Genomic DNA, 25,555 nt, shown 5'->3' on the forward strand with positions numbered 1-25,555 from the left:
TTTAATTGAGCTGGCACTTTTATGAAATGTTTATTTAACAGGTCAACCTTCCCCCCCCACCCCAAACTGGAGTTTCTTCTTGTTTCCATACTGTGTGTGGGTAATGACAAAAACAGCTGCTAACAAAGCTGAACAGAACAAACTATTTCGAGAGTATGGCTAACAGCGGCTTTAGCTTTGATTTTTCTTTCTAAAGGCAAAATATAAATATATATGTATATATGTACTCTACAGATCACAACAATGGTTTAGATGCACTAAAGAAGTTCAAGTGAGATCTGACAACAGGCACACCCAGGAACCATGAAGGTGAGTCGAGCTGCTTCTGGGGCTCTCATAGCCCCATCTTCTGGCCACTGGTTGAGTCTTGAGGGAGAAACTTGCCTAATGCCAAGGAAATGGACAGGAAGCACTGCAGGGTCACGTTGGAAGGGCTGTGCACAGGAACCAGCAGGCAGGAAAGTGGTGTCCATTAGACATTGCTCAGGGCGGCCACCCCAGGGAGGACTTTGCCTGATAGGGAAAACAAGCGCAAGGAAACATTACTCTAGGCCCTGAATCAGCCCTGCCCTCCTCAGCTTTCCCTGGAATGTGTGAGCCTGGAACTGCTCTTTAGTCTGTGCATCGTGACATTGGCCAACTGTTTTCACCTCCAAGTTTCCCCACTATTAAGCTGGATTATGATATAGCAACACCTTTCCTCCACAAAGACTTCACTGTTTCCAAAATCCTTGGAAGCAAGTTCATACAAGTCCCATTTCGGCGGGTGGGGGGCAGGTGCAGAACTCTACATATGATATGGTATAATGAAAAAAGCCCTCGTTTAGGAGGGTTTAGGGAAATTCCACCTTTAGGCCAGCCTCAGAAGATTCTGGCTTTTTCTATGGATACTACAGTCAACCTCTAAACAAAGTGTTGAAAATTCATCATCTCTCAGCCATCCTGACCCAGCAGTACAAACAAAATTCCTAATAAATTACCTAAAAAGAACATCTACAGCTCATTATCTAGGTCACATTAAGTTCCTGCTAGAGCGCTCCTAACAGCTGAGGTAACCCTAACAGGGCCTCAGGTCAACGTAAAATGATCTCAGCTCCCTTCATTTCCCGGACTAAGGGTTAGAAGAAAGGTCACCTTACACATGCCTCTGCTTCCAAGAAGATCTGCACATAAATCCCTGCACCAGATCTCTCGGGAGGTACATAACATCTCAGCCCCTCTCAAATTGTCTATTTGCCTCACTGAACGGGGACAGTTTAAGGACCCCTGAAAAGAGCAGGCTAGCACAGGGGAGTAGGACATTGTGTCCAGCAAAGCATTGAGGAATTATGGCTTTTTGCCAGGATAAACCTATAAGCATAATAATAAGACTACTGAGAGTCTAGCCCAAAATTACAATATTAAGCACAAAATATTGTCGAACTGAATTTTAAAATAAAAGTATCACATGAACTTTCCAGCAACCAGCTGACAGGAACAAATTACAGAACACCTACCTCCTCACATCCAACCCAAACTTCCCCCTCCTTCATTGTGTTCATCATCACCACCCCCCCCCCACCCCCGCCACCAGCCCAGCCCAAGATGGCAGAAGCAAACACCACAGATGACTCACCCTCCAGCAGCTCTAGACTGGCACCACCCCCAGTGCTCACATGGCTGACTTTGTCCTCAGTGTTCCATTTGGCACAGCAAGTGGCAGTATCCCCACCACCTGACAAGTGATGGGCAAGGGAAGAGAAAGAAAGCTGGGCATTAGCTGAGCACTGAGATGAGGCAACATGCTCTTCACACTCAAAAGAAAACTGAAGAATCCTTCCTTGGTTCCACACAAGGGCATCTTAGCTCCAGATACTCATTTGGCTTAAGGGCCCTGAGGAGATTCATCACAGCTCCCCTGGGTGGCAGCTATGCTATTTGGCCTGCATAGTTGGCATGTCAGCTTACATGGCTAAGATTTGGGGGGGTCATTTACCTATGATAGTAATGCAGCCCCTCTTGGTGGCATCCACCACATTGTTCATTAGCTCTTTGGTTCCCCGAGCAAAGGCTTCCCACTCAAATACTCCAACAGGTCCGTTCCACACAATCTGTTTGGCCCGGGCCACAGCTTCCGCGTATTTCTTGCTGCTCTCGGGGCCACAGTCCAAACCCTAAGAAGGAGAGATGAAAGCTGAGCCATGAAGGAAATGTACTTGGACAGATAAAAGCAAAAGCCTTTCACTGGATGCTAAGGAGCCAGGAGACAGAGCCTCTAAAGGACCGAAAGGCAGCCCCAAAAGTAGTGACTTGCTTACCTTGTGCAGAAATTGATACCAGGCCGGCAGAAAAGAATACAGATTTCATTCATTTATTTGCAGTTTGTCTCATTAAGAAATGCCAGGCAGGTTAATTTTATACATAGTTTAAAAGTGTTTGCAGATAGAACCTTGTGACAACACTAGGACCAAAATCAGGAGTTGGTGGCCCCAGTTCTTTAGCTGGCTCAATGTCACCCTTTCCCACAGAGCCTTCTGACAAGGACCTAAGGCTGTTTCAGTACTAGCACCTTCTCTCAAGGGGAGCCCTTCCACACAGGGGAACACTCAGTAAATGATGGCTAAATAAACAAAATTCTGCTTTTGCCTCTTAGTGCCATCTACCAAGGGGTCTCACCATCCATCCAGCAGGGATGCCAGAGGCCAACGTGGCTTGGCCAGTCTTGGCATTCTCATCAAACTTGTCTGCTGTGACAAAGTCAACAGGCAACGTGATCTTGACACCATTCTTCTCAGCCTTGGCCATCAGGTCTTTGACAATCTTGGCCCCCTCTTCATCAAAAAGAGAAGTTCCGATCTGGGGAGCAGGACAAAAGTAATGAGAGGCTATTCGCTGAGGACATCTACACAGGGATGGTGCCCCATGGGACAAATGGGAGCTAATGCACAAATGCATTAATCTCCAAGAAGAATGGAGCAAGAAAGGAGAGGAGCAGACAGAGGGGGTTGTTCACTGGGTTAAAGCAAAGTTTGGGGGATGTGAGGGGAATTGATTCAGGCTTAGATTGGGAGGTTGGGGTTTTCTTTTTCCTTTTAGGCATGCATAAGGACCCATGGGTGCAGTGATTCCCCATCCAACTGCCTTGGTTTCATACCTCCATATTGTTGAGCACCTTGAGGAAGGTGAAACCCATTCCACCGCCAATGATCATCTCGTTGACTTTGTCGAGCATGTTGTTGATCAACTGGATTTTGTCGGCAACTTTAGCTCTGGGGAACAAACAAAGAAGCGCCATCCAAATGAGGACAGTGCCTGCCAACTTGGCGAAGTTGTATCAGAACGTCACTAGGTAAAAGCCGCACACTGGAGGTTCCACAAAGAAGTGGCAACTGCCCAGGCATTAGCGCCCCGATCGACTCTGAACCATGGCGCCACTCCCCTCAAATTCTTTGGTGTGCAGATAGACCACGGACATGGTTCTCTTCTGGGGTAAAATGATCTCAGAGTTCGAGTCGGCCCTAGGCTTTGTGGCCAGGGCTCCAGCTGGATACTCTGGGGGTACTGGGGCAGGAGTATGATCTGGCTGGTGTATCTCAGCCCCAATTTACAACCTTCGGCTTGGATACTTTGTACTAGTCACTGAACTCAGAGCATTTAGTGCTCCACTTGACAATGGAGGTACGTGTACTGCCATTGGAGGAGAACAGATGCAAACTTGAGAAGTCTAGCATTTGCCCACGAAATATCATGCAGAAAACAACTCACTTTCTTCATGTAAACTTAGCTAAATCCCACTCCAGTGGGCAAATTACTTTTTCCCACCATCAGTACGACAAGGAAGGGCCAGGGAGACCTTTTATTTTATAAGCCCAACCAAAGACAACTATCACTTGTCTTCTTCCTATCTTCTAGAGGTGTTTGTGTATCAGAGCACACAGGAAAGCAGTGGAGGAGGAAAAGGGAAAAGAAAGAGAGCAAAGGAGATGGGCACTTTCTATCCCTATGAAATTTTTTTTCTTTTTTTGAAATATTTTCTTTACAAAAATAAAAGGTGGTAGAAGACATCTCCCCCAAACAAGTCTAATCTAAGCAAGGAGATTCAATAGACGAGGATTTCCTTGGAGCTCACTTTTGTCCGGTATTATGTTCGTGTCCCAGGCAGCCAATGCTTTTCTCAAACTCAGAGCTGTAAGCTATACCTCTTAAAAAGACCAATACCACAATTTGATTCAGAGTTTGAAGAAGTCTCCCAGGAGGCTTGGGAAAGCCCATACTATATACACCTCAAAATACTTCACCAGAAGGACAATTTTTTTTTTTTAAAGAATGGGAAAGGGAGACAACTTAGCAGGAGAGAAAGAAGCTAGACTGTGATGCTTTAATGAGCACCTCCAGGCCGGGGACTATCTTTTGCCTTTCTTTGTATCCCCAGTGCTTAGCACAGGGCACACAGTAGGCATTTAATAAATGCTTATTGACTAGAAGACTTGAAACCAAACCAAAACAAACTTTGGTGCTGACTCTGTTTTTAGATCTTTTAGTTTCCAAGAACCTATGAGGCAGCATCAGGTAGTCTCTACCCCAAATAGAAAGGAAGGTGAAGACCAGGGACAGAGCCAAGATGGCGGCTGGAAAGCAGGGACTTGCCTAAAGCTCTCCCCCAGGACCCTCCAAACACCCATAAAAAATGGCTCTGAACAAATTCTAGAACTGCAGAACCTACAAAATAGCAAGAGGGAAGCAGGGCTCTAGCCCAGGACAGCCTGAATGGTCGCTGGGTAAGGTCTATTGCACTGTGCTAGGATCAGAGTGGAGCAGAGCCCAGTGTAGGCCACGCCCGGACCAACCAGACTGGGAGTCAAGCAGAACAGGCCATAGTGCCCTGAATCAGTGAGCTGTGGCAGTTACCAGACTTCTCAACCCCCAAACACCAAAGATAACAGAGAAGGTTAGTGGGAAAAGCTGTGGGGACTGAGTAAAAGGAGTCTGACCACCCTGGGGGGCAGTGGAGGTGGTGCAACTCTGAGGCTGCTTCCAGAGCTGCAGCTCTTTGCTTGTGGCCTCAGGCCCACCTGGTGGGAGGAATTAAGTGGCGGATCAGAGCAGGAGTGCAGAGCCTGCTTAGATCTGAGTCAGGTCCCGGTTAGCGGTTCTTGGGGGAGGAGGGGCGCTGGTGTGGCAGAGCTTGCTGTGTAGAAATAGCTCTGAAAACAACAGAGCAGTCCCTCAAGCTTGGAACAAAGTACTCTCTACTCTACAAGCAGACAAAAAACTCAAGGGTCAAGTAGTTGGCTGGGAACATGGCCAGGCAGTGAAAACAGACTCAGATTCAGACTCAGACTTTGGAATCTTTCTTTGGTGACAAAGAAGACCAAAACAAACAGCCAGAAGAAGTCAACAAAGTCAAAGAGCCTACATCAAAAGCCTCCAAGAAAAACGTGAACTGGTCTCAGGTCATGGAAGAGCTCAAAAAGGATTTGGAAAAGCAAGTTAGAAAAGTAGAGGAAAAATTGGGAAGAGAAATGAGAGTGATGTGAGAAAACCATGAAAAACAAGTCGATAACTTGCTAAAGGAGACCCAAAAAACACTGAAGAAAAAGGAAGGTGAAGACCTAGGTATTTTAAGTCTATCTCAACTTGAGAAAAGCTTCCAGGTAGAACTTCCAGGATATTTTTTCACTGCTTATTTTTTGAGGGGACAAGAATGAGAAAGAGAATAATAACCCATTCCCACTAGAAACCCCCAGGATCCTGAAACTCTGTACCAAGTGGGCTTGGTTCCTGTTGAGTAGAGCTTCTGAGTTATCTGAAACTGGTCCACATTCCCAGGGTCAGTTTACACTAGGAAATGCTGAGTGTTTTCTGTCTCATGGACTCTAACCATTGCCCAGAAAGGTCACAGACTCCCAGCCAAGAGTCTCGAGGCTGGCACACAAATGCCTGTGGCAAGGGTGGGGCCGTTACCTGCTCAGTGAACCCTGACCAGAGGCAGCCTCTTCTAGGTGGTCATTTCCTAGCACTTTTAGGATAAAGCATTAACTAAGTGCCAAGCAGGGAAAAGAGACCATTTAACAAAGCCCCAGGGACTATACACATAAAAATAAATACATTTTCCAGCTTTTTCCACTAGGTATAAGATCTCAGATTTCTGATTTTTACCCAAGAACTCTCCTTGCCCTTCTTCCTTCTTTACCAGGGTATGGTCAAGGGATGAGCAGAAGAAGCACTGAGAAACTAGAGTTTAAGATGGACATTTTTTTCTTAAAATATTTGTAGTTGAAAGGCTCAAGTTATCAAAGGTGAAGAGAAAACAAAAGGACCTTCCTGTGACCTTCAGTCTACTGCAAGAACTTGGAAAGCAACTCTTACCCGCCCAAGATGGCCAGGAAGGGCCTCTCGGGGCTCTCCAGGGCCTTGGCAAAATAAGTCAGCTCCTTTTTCATGAGGAAACCACATGCCTTCTGGGGCAGATTCACTCCCACCATGGAACTAGGAGAGAAAGGACAAAGAAATGGCATTAATATTTCAGACGATGCCAGGCCTGGTAGCAATCCCTTCTGGGATACTGTAGGATTGGAGCTTTCATCCCATAAAATAAGACTGAAGCATGCTTTGAGCCTCTGACTCCTGGTGAAGGCCCAGAGGGACCAGTAACAGAGTATAGGTTCACTTCAGTCATGTTTCCTACCAAGAGCCCACCAGCAATAACAAACTTTTGTGCAAATAACCAGGGACTCCACATTAGGCCTAAACCTAAAAACTATGACATTAGCTTAGATGTGAGCAAGGATTTGGCACAGAAGTGAGGACAGCTTCTCATCGCTACCTAAAGAAAGTGAGACAAAAGTCTTCATGCAAATCTTTCTGGACATCACAAAAAGATGTGAACTTTGAAACTATCCCTGTTTTCTAGGGTTCAACTCCCTAAGTCAACCAAAAGATCTGCTTTTGATACAGCAGGGGATTTGTACCAACAGTGAAAGGACATATGCGTGCACACCTCCTGGACCACCACATTTGTAAATCGCTCAGGAACTGTGCCTGGAATACTTGTTCTCTTCTCCTGACCTGCTCTTTGACAGGTACTACTATGTGTTATGGTTATCTGGGCATGTCATTGTCATCTGGAATCAAATGCTGGAACCTCTGAGTACAAACAAGTCAGCCGCCTTTCTGTGAGCCTCACTTTGCTCATTTATAAAATGGAAGAAAAGGGTAGATGCCCTAGGATGATCTCTAAGTCCTTCCAGGTCTAAAGCCTATGATCCGATCCTCCTATCATTCTTATGCTCAAAACTCTGGACTAGCTCTCAATGGCTTACTGGCTAAAAGTTAGAACTCTTCTGTTCGACATTCATGGCCCTCTACAATCTGGCACCCCCCTCTACGTCTAGTCCCACTTTCCATTACTCCCCTCCAACCCGACACTCCAGCCAGCCTGGACAACTTTCTGTTTCCAGATGTGCCTTCGCTTATGACAATCTCTATGCCTGCAACATCTTCCTTTTCTTCTTTTTACCAACAGCCTTCTCACCCAGCCTCTGAAGGCCAACTCCTTCAGGAACTACCCCCGATCGCCCACTGATAATGACTCTCCCCTCTCAGAATCCAGCACTTTGTTTTGTGTCTAATAATATATTAACATCCAATAATATAATAAATAAGGACAGACTATCATTCATGTTTGTATCTCCTCTGTCTACCAGGCAGGCCGAGACTAGGTTTTCTCTTCCTTAGAACCAAGCAGACCTCTGCACTAACCCTAATTTTTTTTTCTTAATTGAAATGCTCTCCTAGATGGTAGAAGACAAATCAAAGGTCCAAAAAGGAAGGCCCACCACAGGAACAGTCCAGCTAAGTTACCCAACCTATGCTGCTCTACAGGATACAACAGTACAAAGCAGGTCAAAGCTCTCTCCATGATGACTTAATCACTCAAGTGCAATAAATAATTAGCCAGTTGACAACAGAACTGGGAGCGGGGCGGGATTTCTCAATTGGTTTCTTATTAGTGGCATAAGCTTTGAACTCCTGCTACTTCATGTTGGGGAAAACTAGCTTCCTCTTCAGGACTAGCATTCTCTTGTCAGTTAACTCCATGAACGTTAAGCTTTCATTGTTCCCTTGGGTTCAGGAAGACCAAATGTGAACCATGGATGGCTTTATCCACACCTCCCAGCTCTAAGTATCATGTCTTTCAACTTTTCTCTCCTCTCCCATCTTGAAGGCCCTGCCTTGTTGGCAACACTACCAATGGAAGGAACTGGGTACCTGTGGGCACGGTGAGCAGTACCAAAAGCATCATTGACATAGACGTCCCCCAGCTTGGAGAGGGATGCTTGAAAGGCTTCCACTTTGGCTGGCTCAGCTTTGATCTGAAAAAAGAAACACAAGAAACATCAGTACCTCAGAAAGCAACTGAAAAAAACATTTCCTAGTATCATTAAGTGTTTCTTAGAAAGAGAAAAGAACATAGCACAAGTAATTTTATACAACAACTTTAAAGATCTTGGAAATGTGGGTGTCATTTTTTTTTATTTACCAACAAGATCACATGTTCTCTTTCTTCTCCTCTCTCTAAGGCTCTAAGTATCTATGGGATGGTAGAAAGAGCACTAGGCTTGCAGTCAGGAGAAACTTCACTGGGTCAGGCTGTTCCTATCCTTACCTGTCACTCACTAGCTGTGCATCCTGGGAAAAGTCACTGTGTCTCTGTGGGCTTCAATTTCCTCACTCATCCAAAGGAGGGGACTGGACTTTGGTGCAAATTCCTAGAGTTCAGCCTCTGAGGGGGTGGGCCTGAGTGAGCCAACTGTCCCCTTGGATCAGGTGGCTTCCATTCTCATTTGAATACATCTGCCTTTGCAAAAGTCATGATTTCATTGTGCATCCCACAGAAACCACCACGGACTAAGGTACTTTCTGCCTGGTACAGAATCCCTCACACAGGTTCCTCACAGAACTGTGGCTGAGACAAAGTAGAAGACAACAAGGATGGTTTTACCAACTGCAGCTACAGATCACAGAGCTGAGTTAGATATGGTTGTCTATGGGCCAAAAACAGAGACTCAAAACCAAGAAATAAAAGTTAGGACTTGGATACCAGTGAACCATTCAAGACACTCCCCAAAGGAGTAGCATATCCCTTCCTAAAAGGTTACATGGTGACACACAGGATATGTAGTGATAAATTGAGGAAGCAAGATAAAAATATCCAAGAACCAAGGTAGTCACAGGACAGCAAGTGGGGCACCAACATAGAAAGGGTACAGACCAAAGGTGGAATCCAGAGTGTCTGCACCGAAACCTGGCAGGGTTATTTCTCCAAAATGCAACCAAAATGCAAAATGCTGGCTGTGGGTACTTGCAAGAGAACAGAATCCCTGGTTTCAGTTCTGGGGCAGAGAGAACAGCTATAGTTTGCAACCACAAGAGGGACCATAGGGAATAAGATCATTTGCCAGACAGTGTGGCTTTGGGCCCTAACCATGGCTTAGGAGTGGAGAGGAGAGCCCAAAGTTCGGCCCCAAGACCAACCTCAGAAAGTAACAGTAAGAAGGACCTGAGGCCTGGGGCATCATTCCCCCATGCCTCAGGACTACAACTTGATAACACTAATAGCTGCTAAAAACAAACTAAAGCAAAAAAATAAATAAAAATGGGTAAGCAAAGGAGAAAGAACCCAACCATAGACAGTTTACTATGAGGATAGAGAAGATCTGAGTTCATATTCAGGGGAAGATAACTGAGCTAAAAAAGCCACTCCTTTTTCAGTGAGAAAGGTCAAATGGTCCCAATCACAAAAAGAGTTCTTGGAAGAACTTGAAAAGGACTTTAAAAATCAAATAAAAGAGATTGAGGAAAAATTAGAATAAAAAAAGAGCAATCCAAGAAAATCATGAAAAGAGAGTCAACCAACTAGAACTAGAGAATCAAAAACTTAAGGAAGAAAATAATTCCTGGAAAAGTAGAATTGGGCAAGGGGAAGCTAAACAAAATCAAAAGAATGAAAAAAATGGAAGAGAAAGTGAAACATCTCATTAGAAAAAAAACTGCTCTGGAGAACAGATCGAGGAGAAATAACATAAGAATAGTCAAACTACCTGAAAATTGTGATTAAAAAAGAATCTTAATACAATATTACAAGAAATCATCAATGAAAATTGCCCTGAAGTTCTAGAACAAGAAGGCAAAGTAGAAATAGAAAAAAAAAATCACTAACCACCACCAGAAAGAGATCCCAGGAGGAAAACTTACAGGAATATCACAGCCAAGTTTCAAAGTTCCCAGGTTAAAGAGAAAATATTGGAAGCAACAAGAAAAAAAACAATTTAAATATCATGGAGCTACAATAAGGATTACACAAGACCTAGCAGCTACTATGCTGAAGGACTGTAGGTCTTGGAATACTATATGCCATAGAGCAAAAGAGCTGGGGTTGTGACCAAAGGTAACTTACCCAGCAAAGTTAAGTACAATCCTGAATGAAGGAAAAAAATGGACACTTAACAAACTCAAAGACTTTCAGGTTTTGGTAACAAAAATCCCAGAACTTAAGGAGAAATCTGACATAGAACATCCAGGAGAAATATAAGGTAAACGTTAAAGACATATAAGAGACTCAATAACGTCAGATTGTTTACTTTGCATATGTGAAAATATTAGCAGTATTCTTATCATTTGTCATTATTTGGGTAGTTTAAAAGTAAGGCTTGGGCTAAGCTGAGTATGACTGGATAATTCTAAAAAAAGCCAACTGTGTAGGGAGAGATAAAACAATTATCTCATACAAATGAGGCATAAAAGGAAAAATTGATACAGAAGAAGCCAGTAGGGGGAGGGTGGGTAGTGCTGGAACCTTATTCTCATCAGAATGGGTTAAAGAGGGAAATATATATATATATATATATGGGTATAAAAGTCTTCTAAATTCAGAAAGAAGAGGGCAAAGGGATAGGGTAGGGGGAGAGGATAAGGGAGAGACTCATGGATGGGTGCCTAGGTTAAGAAATAGGAGGGCAAGGTACTAGGTAGAAATATAGCAGAGAAGTTAAGAGGGATAGGGTAAATAGGGTGAGAAGGATAGTAAGGAAAAATTGGTAGGAGGAAAATACACAAGTAATTGTAGCTTAGAATGTGAATAGGACAAATTTACCCATAAAATGGAAAGGGATAACAGATTAAAAATGTGAATTCAACATTATGTTGCTTTCAGGAAACATAAAAATGAGAGATACACACAAAGATAAAGAGCAGGAGTAGAATTCAGTATGTAAAAAAAACAAGGTTAGTAAATCATGATCTCAGATAAAGTTAAAGTTAAAACAGATTTAATCAAAAGTGAAAAATAGAGAAACTACACTATGTCATCAATATTATTCAATACTGTTTTAGACCATTTAAAATACCTAGAGAGTATAAAATACCTGAGCATACACCTGCCAAAAGAGACACAGGAACTATATGAACATAAACATAAAACACTTTTTGTACAAATAAACTCAAATCTAAATAACTGAATATTTATTGTTCATGGGTAGGTAAAGCCAATATGATTTTTAAATGACAATTTTACCTAACATTTATTCAACGTCATCCCAATTAAATTACTAAAAAATTATTTTATTGAGTTAGAAAAAATAATAACAAAGTTCACTTGGAAGAACAAAAGGTCAGGAACTTCAAAGAAACCAGGGAAAAAAGATGTAAGGGAAGGACTTTAAACTATATTATAAAGTGAGAGCATTTGTTGAACTGTAAAAAGGATAATTTTGATTATTTTAAATTAAAATTTTCTTGTATAAATAAAACCTATGTAGCCAAGAAGAAGGAATGCAGAAAACTGGGAACAAACTTTCAAAGACAATCTCTCAGATCACATATGAATGGGTTGGAATATTGCTGTGGTATAGGAAATGATGAGCTGGCTGATTTAGGAAAACATGGAAACACTTGGACTTAGGAAGGAAGATGCTATCCACCTTCACAGAAACAGATGACAGGAGGAAATAAGCATAGTCTGGTCTTACATATATGCGTATGTATATATTTATAGATGTAATATGGTCTGACAAATGTGTATATATATATTTATAGATATCTGTGTGTGTGTGTGTGTATCTCTCCACGTTTAATGGTAGCCTTCTTTGAGGGGAGGCGAATAAAGTAAAAAGTGCACAGCAGAGAACAAAAGAAAACCAACAAGGGAGCAAAGTAAAGCTGGACAGCTTTGAAAAGAACGTGTAGTATTTGTTATATAGGTTTTCTCTTACGGTCTGCGGTGTACATTGCCATTTTGTATTTAAGTTTAAAATTTTTTAATTTACCAAAAAAAAAGGAGCTTATATTCCAATGGAGGAGGCAAAAAGCAAACAACTAGGCAGGTACAAAATAGATACAGAGTGGAAGGAACACACTAGGTAAGGGAAAGGAATTATAAGCCGGGGGTCCTGGAGAAGGCAGGATTTGACCTGAGTCTTGAAGGAAATCAGGAAAACTAAGAGGCAGGTGAGGAAGGAGAGCATTCCAGGTAGGGGGCATAGTCAAGGTAAAAGCACAGAGATGGGAGATGAAGTGTCATGTTGGAGAAACTTCAAGTAGGTGAGTATGTGGGGGAAGAGTAAGGTTTAAAAAGACTGGAAACCTAAGAAGGGACCAGATTATGAAGAACTTTAAATGCCAAATAAGAGCTTCTATTTGATCATGGAGCTTGGAAAGATCATCTTGACAGTCGAGTAGAAGATAGATTGGAGATTCAAGTAAGAGGTGATGAGGAAGGGCCCAAATCTGAGTTGTGACTGTGTGAATGAAGAGAAGGGAGCATGTAAGAGAGATGTTCTGAAAGCAGAAGTGCTTCTGATATGGAATAGTCAGAAGGTTTAGGGTCAAAATCCTTCTTCATAACCACCCTCTGTGACATGTAGCTCCAAGAGACAAGCACTGTCACCATTTTTTGGTTAAGGAAATACAGTGTTCAGGAGGTTAGGTGATTTACCCAAGATCACACAGATACTAAGCCTTGGAGGTGGGAAATGAACCCAAGGCTTCTGGTTCTAAGACATGTGCTCTTTTCTCCTCTATGACATGATCTTAATTAAATTCTCCTCCTAAGAAAAAGGCATGGGGATTCCTGCCCACTTGAGACTGTTCAAATAAATGGAACACAAACTTTTAGAAGAAAAGTGCCCCAAAGCAGTGGTGTCAAACTGAAATGGAAACCTGATTGCTGCAGCTGCATATTGATTTAGAAAACCACAAATTAACATTATCTACGTTGTGTTGCATTTGTATTTATTTTGTTAACCATCTCCCAATTACATTTTAACCTGGTTCTGGACACCCCCAAATTTTGTCAGTGGCCTTTGCTCTACAGAGATGGTATGAGCACCTCAAAGCCTTCTTCTAGATGAACTTTTCTTGGCTTTTGGAATGGGAGAGTCTAAAATAGAGGTGAGAAGCCCTGCTGTGCTATGTAACTAGAGAACCAGCTTGTAGATGTCCCCAAAAATCAATGCCCCAAGTTCTTCCTTGGGACTGAAACTTGCCTTCTGCCACTTTCAAACTCTCAAGCTGAGTGTCTTGGGTTTCAGTGGGGAAAGGGCACAGCACTGTAGGTCAGCCTTCTACTACTACTGTAGCAAGATGATGCCAAAGATAGGCGAGGGCAGGACCAGGGCTACTGGTGCTAAGAAAAGAAACTGCTTAACAGCAGGCACTCCCTGTTGACCTTAGGAAAATGTCAGCTGTGCAAAATGAGACCAAGGCACTTAGCCTGGAACTTCTTTCTGCTTGTTCCAACACGTTAAAGGCAGAAACTGCTAAGATCATCTCTGGCTCCTCCTTCTAGCCATCAGGTAAGTAGGAAATGATCCCAAGAGAATCAGCTCTAACCACTGACTTAATCGCCAATGTTTGGCTTTCTGATCATATTGTTCCAATCTGTGTAATAATCTAATAGGCAAAGAATCAGGGGTCTGGACTATTGTTCCAGTAGCAATAAATCTTGCAATAACAGTCAAATTCCTCTACCTCAAGAGACACAAGGTTCTCTTTGCATAAATTGGAGTTAATAGCCACTTCAGCTGACTTCAGAGATATTGAGAAGGAAAATTAATTTGGGCATGAAGGTACTTTGAGCTCTTTAAGAGAAGTGCTATATAGAAACCCTAGGTAATCTGGCCAAGATCACATCATTCACCTGCCTCCTCTGCAACCCAGAGATGGATATACCAGGCAACTCCCCACTTCAGTAATTTTCTCATAAGAACATTCCCAACTACACTAGATTTCATTTACTTTTTCAAATGTCAAGCCCTCCAAGTTTCTCCTCTTTCCAAAGGACAATAAAAAAACACCTTCCCCATTATAGCCCAGCCTTTTGTTTTAGTCTTGCCAGAATTCTTGAAACCTGAATGTGTAAATGATGCTCAGCTCTGCTGAAGGCTTAGCCTCGTCACTTTCCCAATAAGATGCTACACTTGCTCTCCCTTTGCACTCCCCACATCAGAGTAAGCATTATAATATCTAGAGTCATGCCAAAAACTCCCACTTCCCTTCCAGAGTGATTCCTCCATTTAAATCACATGCTGTCAGAAAATAACAGCAGCAAGAAGAATGCTCAGGGTTAAGCTTAAGCCATGGTGTGTTACAAGGCATTTTCTAAAGGGAGCACCTTGGGGCAGCTAGGTGGCACAGTGGATAGAGCAGCAGCCCTGAATTCGGGAGGAGCTGGATTCAAACCTGACCTCATACATACAAACATACATACACGCACACACACACACACATACATACATACATACTAGCTGTGTGACCCTCGGCCAGTCACTTAACCTCAAATTGCCTCCCCAAAACAAAAACAAAGAGAGTACCTTTACTAACAATGTCTGGACCTGAATGGTTTATATGTATTTATCTGTTTTTGAAGCCACATGAGCCTCCACCACTCTGTATAGATGCATCCCTTCACTTTCCACTATCAGATACAATTTTCGAGGTCTAGACCTAAGGATTTACCTTGTTCCCAGAAGCATCTTTGCCTTTTCCTTCTTCTTCTACATGGAAGCGAAGATTCTCCAGCAAAATGATAGAACCGTTAGGTGGGTTAGCACAGGCTTGCTCCACTTCTGGACCCACACAATCCTTCAGGAATAAAACATCTCTGGAAGTTAAGAGAAGGATGCAGAAATCTGAGTGGACTGGAAGCTAGGAAACTGAAGACAAACATACCTGCCAACATAACCCACCCAGGAGCCCTACCCAGCACCCAGACTCCAGCACTTACTTGCCCAGCAAGGATTTGAGCTCTGCAGCCACCGGCTCCAAGGAGTATTTGTCAGGCATGGGGATGCCATCAGGTCGGCCTAAGTGGCTCATCAGAACAACAGACTTGGCTCCATTATCCAAGCAGTAATTGATGCTAGGAAGAGCAGCCTTGATTCTGTAAACCATAAAGGACAGGTAATGGAGATCACTCCTACAAGTTAGTGAGGGCCTTTGCCCTTCTCAAGTCCCTCCATATTTCATGCTATCTCCTAAAATTCTATCTAGACATTACATTTTATCCTGATCCTCTGATTATCAGTAGACTTCTCCATCATGTGTTGATGTGGCAGATATATAAAATATCTGAAATGGATAGATTCAAGATGGTGGGGAAGGGTAGAGAGACATTTTTCCCCTCTTAAGACACATTTTAATTTTAAAAATAAGTGCAAGTCAGAAATATCAAGGAAATTAAAACAATGCTGCTTAAGGTGCCTGTTACTTTATTTGTTTAGTAACTATGCGTAAATTGATATACATAATGTTAGCTCATTTGGTATATTTAAAACCAGGTTTATTTATACAATAATCAAAGTGACCTACAGAATTTACTTTTTGGACATTTAAAATTGTTATACAGTTAGAAGATACCAAGCTTGGAGGAAATTAACTGTAGAACAAAGGAAACCACTAACACTGTTTCCTGGACATTGTACCCCACAGCATCAAAATGGATCCCCAAAGTAAGTATTTCAGAAAAAGGAGCAGGAGAAAAAAGGGGGGGACCAAAATTCATCGGAGTCAGGAATCAGAAGAATATGGCATTTGAATGGATCTTTGGGTCCATCACACTGGTGTCCTCAGGCAGAATTCTATGTCAGACAAAAGGTGAACCATGACTATAAATTAGATTTGTAGGTGGAAGGACAGAGACAGATGGAGGAAGCTGAATGAAAGGTTAAGGAACTAGGGATGTTAAGCCTAGAAAAAAGAAGGGTGGCTCTCTGGAAGACAGACAGGAATTGTTTTAAGTTTGGCCAAACTTAAACCAACAGCAATAAGGGAAAGCAGCAGAGGCAAATTTCAGTTCAATAAAAGGGAAAAGTTCCCAACAAAAGGGTTCTAAAACAGAATGGAGTGCCTCCCTCGTTAGGAAATGAGTGGAGTTGTTTAAGCAAAGGCATGGATAGCCACGTGTAGAGGAGTCCTGCTCAGGTACAGCTGGATCCTCCTGAACCCACTGATAGGCCATGATTCTCTAAATGTAACTTCTGTCAAATGAAACTTGGTCTTCATTTTTTTCTGATTTTCATTTGTATAAATTTCATGGACTTCCGAAAATGGGAGGACTGCCCAGACAAAAACAGATTTTTTAGCCTTTCACATATTAGTTTAGTTCTGAATTTGGTGTTATTTTCAAAACCAGACTTCTTTCACATACTCCAGAAGATGAAGGAATCCAAAGAAGGCAAAAGGAAAAGGGGGTTGGGTGAGGCAAAGGCCTCATCACCTCGGTGCATCCATCCCTGTACCAAAAGCCTCAAGACCATATTCTGCAACATCAGAAAGTATCTTTCCAGCATCAACCTGTCAAATGTAGGATCATTTATATTTATGTCTGAATCTTGGAGCCAAAAGCACAAATCATTCTTACTTTGGAACAAAATTCAGTCAATTTTTTTAAAACAATGAAATGCCCGTAAATAGGTGATTTTTTTCCTTGGGCCATCTAGGGGAAAAAAGCCTGATTTAAGTATACTGACTGATTCAGGTACAGTGACTAGAATACATAACAATTTTCCTACTATGTACTTTTGAGATACTATTTTGGGACAATGATGGCCAGGAAGCAAGACATCTGAAGTATTCAACATTCTAAACAGTTCAAATTTTCCCAATGGGGTGGTAAGGGAGGGAGGAGGTACCTTCATAAAAACAAAGGGGGAAAAAAGTGGCTCCCCCCCAATCTGGAACTGTTTTGGTTATTTTTTTCCACCTCAGACTGTCATATCTCCAGATTATGATACTATAAAGCAAACTGAGAGCAATCGGATGGAAAAGATGAGTTTCTAGTCTAAACAGCTCTCCTAAAGACTCTATAATGCTATTTTTGGGAAATCACCTGATTTTTTACAACAGATGTTCTGAACCTGGGGTCTGCGGAAAGATGGAGGTGGGGGGGGGGGATAGAATCATGAACCTGGCTTGGGAAAAAAAAATTGTTGTTCAGTCATTTCAGTTGCATCTGACTCTTCATGACCCACTAAGGGTTTTCTTGGCAAAGATACTGGAGTGGTGTGCCATTTCCTTCTCCAGTTCATTTTACAAATGAGAAAACTGAAGCAAACAGGCAAACTTGCCCAGGGTCCCACAGCCAGATTTGAACTCAGAAGATGAGTCTTCATGATTCCAAGCCCAGGGCTCTATCCACTGGGCTACTAACCTCCTGTTTCCTCTGCAATTCTCTGCATTTTATTTTATGCAGTGAAAATCATCGCTCATTCATTAAACATTTATTAAGCACCTACAAAGTGCCAGGCACTGTGCTAAGCACTGGGGATACAAAGAGGTCGGAGTTTACAATCTAATGATTCTTATTCCTGTAAGAGACCCACAAACTCACCACATTGCCAAAGGGGTCCATGACACCAAAAGGGTGAAGAGGCCCTGCTTTCCACATTCCCTCACACCCCCAAGGGACCTCTGGAGGGCTCTTACCTCTGGTTGTTAGTTATCTCTTTGTTCTTCATGGGAACGTTAAAATCCACCCTGCAAAGAATGAAAGTTTCAAGATCAGACACCATGAACCACAGGTGAGTCAGGGCCCTTCAGAGAACAATGGAACAATGGAAAGTATCAAAGCCATCTTAATTCCTAAGATGCCAGACTTCGAGGATAAGAAAACTGGAACCATCTTTGCCTAAGTAATATGCATCAATGCATGGCTATAGTATTATTCTGAAGGCAATCGGATACAGAATCAGTTCACAGGGGTGATCAAATCACTCTGCTGCTCTCGAGTCCTTAGAAGTAGGATCACTGAAAAGGAAGGGTCAAGAATTCAGCAGGGAAATTAAGAGCCTGACTAAAAGAATATCACTCCCCTCTGAGAAACCCTGGGATCCTGAAACAAAGGGAGAATGGTACAATGTTCACAAATTAGCCCTCTCCAGTCATATGGCCCTTTCATGTCAAGGGGAGGTACCCGTCTACTTTACAGATAAGAAAGTGATTCTGTAGTGGTCACATACACCAACCCAAAAAACACAACCCTTTCCTGGTGCTTGTCCCTAAAACTGAAATCCCCCCTACCCACTAGACCAGGGCTCTCTGCCAATTTTAAAGAACCATGAATTCTTTTTATTAACAATAATGACCCATTCTGGTAAGGTTAAAATGAGATGGCCTATGGATTTCTCAGGGCTGCTTGGGGCCTCAGCTTACTTCACAGAATAATAGAGCCATAGATGGAAAGGACCTTAGAGACCTGCATTTTACAGATGAGGAAACTGAGACACAGAGATTAAGTGACTTGCCCAGAGTCACACAGCTAATCAGTATCTGGGGTAGGCCTTCCTGACAAGATCTCTATCCACCATACCATGCAGCTTCTCAGGTTTCCATCTGCCTAGTAACAGTAATATGGGATGGTGAGCTTGGGTCCTCCCTCCACTGATGCAGAGTGTAACCCCTCTTGAACTTAGTGGACAATCCCTGAGAATTCCTACAGCCAAAAAATTCACCCAGTCAGGACCTCTGACGCTCAGCTGGTTATCAGGTACCAAGCCTTTCTCTGGCTTGGTAGGCCCTACCAGAACTTAGGAATCCACTACTATAATAGTGATGGCTTACATTTCCATAGGGCACCTCACACGTGATCTCCGTTGATCCTAAGTACCCCATGAGGTGAGTGCTCTTATCTTCATTTTTACAGAAGAAACTGAGGCTGAGACACATTCAGTGGTCACCCCAAAGTGTCTGAGATGGGGCTCTGACTCAGATCTCCTGCCTCAGTCCATTTGAGAACTTAAAAATGGCTGCTCTTTTAAAAATCCAAATCCAACTTCAGGTAACTCAGAGAAGGTAACTCAACCCCAAATAATAATTGGTTTTGCTTAATTCTCTTTCTTTCCTAGTGGGGGAGAGGGATATTAGGAAATGACTGGTGTCAAAGGGCATCATATTAAGAATTTTTCATGAAATCAAGGAAAGAGAGTAGTGATGGAAAGGAGTAGTCTTTTCTTGAAGGCTGAGCTCCATTCCCTAAGGCTAAGACATGCAGAACTACATCAGGGAAAGAGGAATTCTGGATCCAAGTGTATACTAAACAGCAGCCAGAAATTCCAGAATGATTCAAATGAGAAATAAAATTCAAGAAATTAGGAAGGAATTTCGGTCAGAAAATAAAGCTCAATGAAAAATCTAAAATCAAAACTAACAGAGTAGGAAAAAAATCAAGTGACTTGACTTAGGAAACTTTTTTTAAAGACTATATACTGCTGAGGAAAGAGATCTGTATTGCAGCAGGTGGTTTCAAGCAATCTGATCAGATCTCAAGCATCTCCTTTTAAATATCACAGACAAGGCACCTTGCCAGCTTCAGTTCACATTTCAAAGAGGATGAAGAGTAGTCTATTTTAATGATTCATTTTCCCACAAAGCATGTAGAAGGCCCATGATGAAAAAGCTAAGGGCAGGGCATTCCCCCAGAAACAGAGCTACTGTTTTTCTCTCCTCCTCCAATAAAGAACTCCATAGAGGAAAGGAGAGAGAAGTGAATTACTTTCTGAAACACTAGAGGGCCACAGTGTCAAGCAAGAAATTCACGTGGTGGATTCCAACACTCTCCCCGCTTCTAGTTCCCAGCTCCTATAATGGCCCTTCCCCTTTTCCTCATCCACTCCTCCTAACCTTTCACCTATTCATCTCACTTCTACCTCCCAATCTTCTCTCAACCTAAGCCAAATGACTAGAGAAAGCTTCCTTATTCTGTGTCCTCTCTGGCCCAAACTGAAATCTCAATCCTTCTGTGGCATCGGCTTCAGGTATTGGTGGGAAGGGGGGATGGCTTCACTTTTCTATCCTTTTGTCTCCTCCCCTGTAAAATGGTGGTACTTTCTCTACTGTCTACATCATGGGGAAATTGTCAAGAAAGTGATTTTAAAACTGTAAAGCACCGTATTAATGCGAGGTGACCCTATCTAATTGGAAAGCAAGGCTTACAGAGACTTGTTTTACCCAGTGTTTTCAGATTCAGGGGGTAGAGATTTTAGAAGGGAAGGGAGTATAAGAGAAAAGTAGCTGGTTTTAATGGGACAAGCTAGGAAAAATGGTTGTTAGGCAAAGACATTACTTTAGGATGGCTCAAGACAGGCTGTGCAAAGACAAGCCAGCACACTAATGCACTGTTAGCAGAGTCCCAACTGCTTGACCCTTTGACCAACTACTGGGCATCTACTCCAGTAATCACAGAAAGTTTTTTGGGGTAACAAAACCAAAGAAAAACTGGCAACAAAATGGGTGCTCACTGATTAAGGAACAGCTAAATAAATTATGGTATATGAATATAACTGAGTGTTTTATTGTGCCTTCGGAAATGAGGAATTTGAGTAATTCAGAGAAACATGGGAAGACTTAGATGAATCTGATAGAATAAGGTGATATGCATGACTATAATAATGCACATGAAAATAACATCAAAACAATTCAAAATTTCAAATGATATTAATTCCAAATGATATTAATGACCGGTCTTGGCCCTAAGAGCACATGAGGAAATAAAGTATATTTCTCTCCTTTCAATAGAGGTGGGGGACACTACAGATACTAAATGTAGCATGTGCTATCCAACTAAGTTGCTGCCACTCATTGATTTGGCTTAACAGATTTTTTTCTTTTCATTTTTTTGGGGGGAGGTGTGTGATGTTCATTAGGTGAAGGGGCCATAACCAATGATGGTTGTGATGTAAAAAGCAAAAGATACAAATAAAACTTGTTTTTAAAAATAGTAAGATAGGTCCAAACCATGAGTGTGCTGATATTTAACAACCTGCATATGAAGATTAACCTGCATTATTCAAATTTTCTCCATCACTTTCTTCAATCTAAGAGGACAAGAAATCAAACCCTGGTTTTGTAGAGTTGGCCATTAATGATTGGTGCTCTCTTGAGCTGGATCAAGCCCTGTTCCAAACAGTATTCTCTTGCTACCAGTTAAAAACAAGCCAGTTCTGCTTCATTCTCACCCTTGCAGACACTCCTGTAAATGTACAAATGTTTCTCATGGTCAGGGGTCAGAGTTCACCTGTAATACCTAACCAGCAGACTGGGATTAATCATGGTCTCTTTAAAAGACCTATATGCTGTCCAATTTTCTATGTTGAGGCAGGGGCATGTGGGTTGGAACGGAGAACATTGTACTCAAAGGCAGGGAGATTTCATGAAATCAGGTGACTAATACTGTCACATGCCAGTGAGGAACTCAAAAGGGGGACGTACACCAGGTCTCTTGATGGGGACCAAACCCCTGGATCAATCACTTAAACCTGCTTCTTGAAGATTCCTAGGTCTACATAGCAGAGCAGGCCTAGTTTTGCTCTTGGCTCCTGCTGTTCCTCCACCTTCCCCTCTAGACTGCCACAGACAGGTTTCTTACTCATACTCTACACCTCACTTTAAATTACATCTTTCTTCCCTTATCCCAAACAAAACTGGGGCTTGCCTTACATCCAGAGAGGCCTGACATTCATAATCTGAGTTCTCTAACAATATGGTATAGGTGAAGGCCTGGGAGAGAGGAGATTTAGGTTCTATTCTTAACTACTACTAACAAGTCACAACCCTCCCCATCTACAAAATGAAGTTTCACTAAATGATTTCTAAACTCCCCACCAGTTCAAATTGCCTAATTAAGTCTGATTCCTATTTCTATTACCCCACCCAAGCAATAAATTCGCTCACTAGAACCCACACAGCAGACTCAGAAAATTAACAAATGTGCTGCCAAATGAGAAAATGATGAAGATCCTTTTTTCTCCCTTCTAGTCTCAGTTTCTCTCTCTACAGCTTCCACTCTGGCTTCCATTTTCATCCAGAACACATCCTACAGATAGTCTGTCAGGTTATAGCATGCCAGAGGAAAAAAAAAAAAAAGCAAAGAAAATGAGGAAAGAGGTGCTTACAAGCCAGTAAAGAGTTGTGAAGGGAAAGGAAATGACATTGCATAAAAGTGGCAGCAGAAAGTGTACTCAGAGGGTTGGAAAGACTGAAGGGCGTTGTAGTGGCATGGCCAGTGAGTCACTAATTGGCTGCATTTTATTAACCAAATTTTCAGCACAAGTGGTCATGCTATATATCCCAAATATTATTCAGATTTAAGTCAGGGGACCAGAAAGGTGGGCAAACTTCATAGTTCTCTTTGCTGGAGAGGAAAAGCAGGCAGTCAGGAGATCGGGGCTCTGGGCTGCTGCCAGCAACCACCAAAGGAGCAGAAAAGCAAAAGGGAATTGTGCTGGCAGCAAGCACATGGCTGACTGGGCCTACTGAAAAAGTAGGCCCCGTCCCACAATCCCAAGTGTGATTCATTGTTCAAAAGACCTACACGAATTGGCAGAAAACGAAACTTCCACACCTCCTCAGCAGCTCTTTATCACAACCTTTGGCGAATAGAGGCAAGGTCCTGCTGCTTCAACCTACCTAAGAACCAGACAGTCAGGAGACCAGGGAAATAGACCAGCCTCTGCCACCAACTAACAGGGTGACTTTAGACAGGTCACTTCCTATTGGGGCCTGACTAATTCCCCTCCTAAATTAGGAGAAACTTGGAGCCCAGTGGAGGGAGATGCTTATCATATCAGGTCCCAGGGGAAAGATAAACACATTCCACTCTCCTCAACTCCAATCTGGTTAATTCCAGAAATCAAAGTTCCATTTTCATCTATGCAGTGGCTAAAGATCGAATGTCTGATGCTGCAGATAGAGGCTATCTCCTCCAGGCCCCCATCCCACCCCACCCAGCTGCATGCACGAACCAAGAGAAAGTGGAGGTGACCTTGAGAACCCTTGAGCCTAGAGACAGGGTGAGAAGAAAGGAGAAAGGAAATAAGAAAAGCCTCCAAAATGATTGTGCATGACCCTCTACCTTTCTGTGTCTCAGGAAGAAGTCTCCAGTACACTACACAAGCACTTGAAATTCTCCATTATCTAGGAGGGGCCCTTATATAAAACAAAAGCAGCTTACATATGGATTGCATGTCTCCAACTAAGTCAGAGAAATGTGGACATCAGAAAATGTTTCTCAGAGGTTCTAGGCTGCTGGCTGATTCTGATGGTGAATGGCAACACAGGAGAGGTCATGTGTGGCCCAACTTAGCCAGAGCTAAACTAGAAACAGGGACTTGAGCTAAATGACCTCCTTGGGTCTCAGCCAGGATTAAAATCTATCCAATAAATGTCCTGCAATGCTGAAGGGACAGCACATTGAAGGGGACTTTCCCACTGCCTGATGTCTGTTAATACCCAGAAGGTCAAAAGATCTGCCCAAACTGGGAGAGAACCTGGACAACCAATGATCACATACTAACCTGTCAATCAAGCATTTCCCACAAAGGGAAAGAGGGTGCACCACAATGCAATATACATATATGGTCTTCAACCTAGGGACTCTTTTTAGAACATGAGAAATCAAACTGTTCCACAATTCAATGTCTGGTTGCAGTTTGCTCTTTCTTATGAGCCCAGATTTTGGGGGGGGGGGGGGAGTGGCTAAAAAGGGCCTAAGAAGTCATTCTACGCCACCCTCTCATTTTACAAAGGAAGAAACTGAGACTCAGATGTGCCTACCCAAGGTCACACAGGTACTAAGTGGCAGAGGCAGGTTCTCTAATGCTAACTGAAGCTCTCTTCTAAGCCATCATTCTGGTTCGGTTTTTTTCTACCCTAAATGGGGGGGAGGGGGAAAGAGGTGTTCATAAGATTTGAATTCAAGTCCTGCTACCAAGACCCATGGATTAAAAAAAATCACATCACCCTTCAGAGCTTCATATGCAAAGTAGAAATAGTAATACTTGTCTCCATACCTCGCAAGAATGTTATGTAAAACACTTTGTGAGCCGTTGCAGGAGAGAAGAAATGCTTGGCAAAGGAGTAAATGGGGCACAGGAATCTCAACAGAAACAAGAAAAAGCAACTCTGAAACGAGCGCTGCATCTGGAGTCAATGAACCTGGGTTCGATTCGAGGCGCTACCATTTTCTAGCTGGGGGACGTTGGGCAAGTTCCTTTCTTAGTCTGGGAGCCGGAAGTTTGTTCATCAATGAAAGGGGTTAGACTGGATGACCTTTAAGATCTATCCTGACTCTAAAACGATTATGCTAAGATCCTGCATCCAGACTCGGATGGAGGGAAGAGAGTGGACCCAGAAATTCGGGGATAAAGGCTTACCTAAAAATTACCTCGTGTCACACAATCCTCATGCAAATGCATCTGCCCGCCGGCAGCCCAACCCAGCAAGACAGAAGGCTTGTTACACAAGCTTAGTGGAACATTACTGGGTAGCACCCCGCACCCCCCCACCCCCACTTCCATACGTCTTAATTCGAGGAGCTTTGAGGCACTCTTTTCTTCATGCATCCTCAATTTCGATACAGCAGCTGAAAAAAAAAGGTGCCTCCTTTTCTCCCGGGGGTGGGGGGAAGAGGGGCTGGAGGTTGGGGGGGGGAGGGATTCTTTATGTAATACATGGAGCCACGTGGGCCCCGTTTGGGGGCAGGGGCAGGTAGGGGATGACCTTCCAAGGAGTAGGGGTCCCAAATGGCCCGCAGGGTGAGGCCAACGCCCCACAGCGCGAGGGATCCCGACCCCAAGGAGGCTGCACGGGGAGGGGGAAGAGGGGAGGGAGAGACAAGGAGGGTATGAGCCCGGTGAACTTAAGACTTAGCAGGGATGCCCACACCCTGACTCGCCCGCGGGCTCACTCTAGAGTTAGGGGGACTTCTGGGGGCCCCGGAAGGGCGCGGGGTGGGCAGAGGAGGAGGCTCCCCAGAGGAGGAGCCGCCGAGAACTATTACCTCATGATGACCCTTTTCCCCTTCAGGTCCACCTTGTCCAAGGTCAGTTTGCTGGAAAGAGACATGTTGGCGGTGAGGAGATCGCGGGGCGGCGGCGGCTGCGGCTGCGGCTCCGGTTGCGGGTGCAAGGGGAGATCGGGCTACGGCAGGCAGGGAGAGCTCCGCACGGCGAGGTCAGCGCCTACTGCCTAGTGCCCAGAGCCGCGCACCTCGAGGAGCACCCCGAGAGCCCGCCTCCCCTCCCGC

At 43.3% G+C, this 25,555-nt stretch overlaps 1 protein-coding gene across 1 annotated transcript; it reads right to left on the reverse strand.

Moving 5' to 3' along the window:
- Window positions 1-25,555, reverse strand: PGK1 (phosphoglycerate kinase 1). The gene is made up of 11 exons (XM_036740243.1): window positions 25,310-25,555; window positions 17,962-18,012; window positions 15,263-15,418; window positions 14,995-15,139; window positions 8,251-8,354; window positions 6,349-6,468; window positions 3,134-3,248; window positions 2,656-2,835; window positions 1,976-2,153; window positions 1,616-1,714; window positions 1-513 (listed from the first exon to the last, which is right to left on the reverse strand). The coding sequence occupies exons 1-11, from the start codon at window positions 25,372-25,374 to the stop codon at window positions 473-475; spliced, it is 1,254 nt and encodes a 417-aa protein (XP_036596138.1). The 5' UTR covers window positions 25,375-25,555; the 3' UTR covers window positions 1-472.

Source organism: Trichosurus vulpecula, chromosome X (assembly GCF_011100635.1).
Source record: "Trichosurus vulpecula isolate mTriVul1 chromosome X, mTriVul1.pri, whole genome shotgun sequence".
Taxonomy (NCBI): Eukaryota; Metazoa; Chordata; class Mammalia; order Diprotodontia; family Phalangeridae; genus Trichosurus; species Trichosurus vulpecula.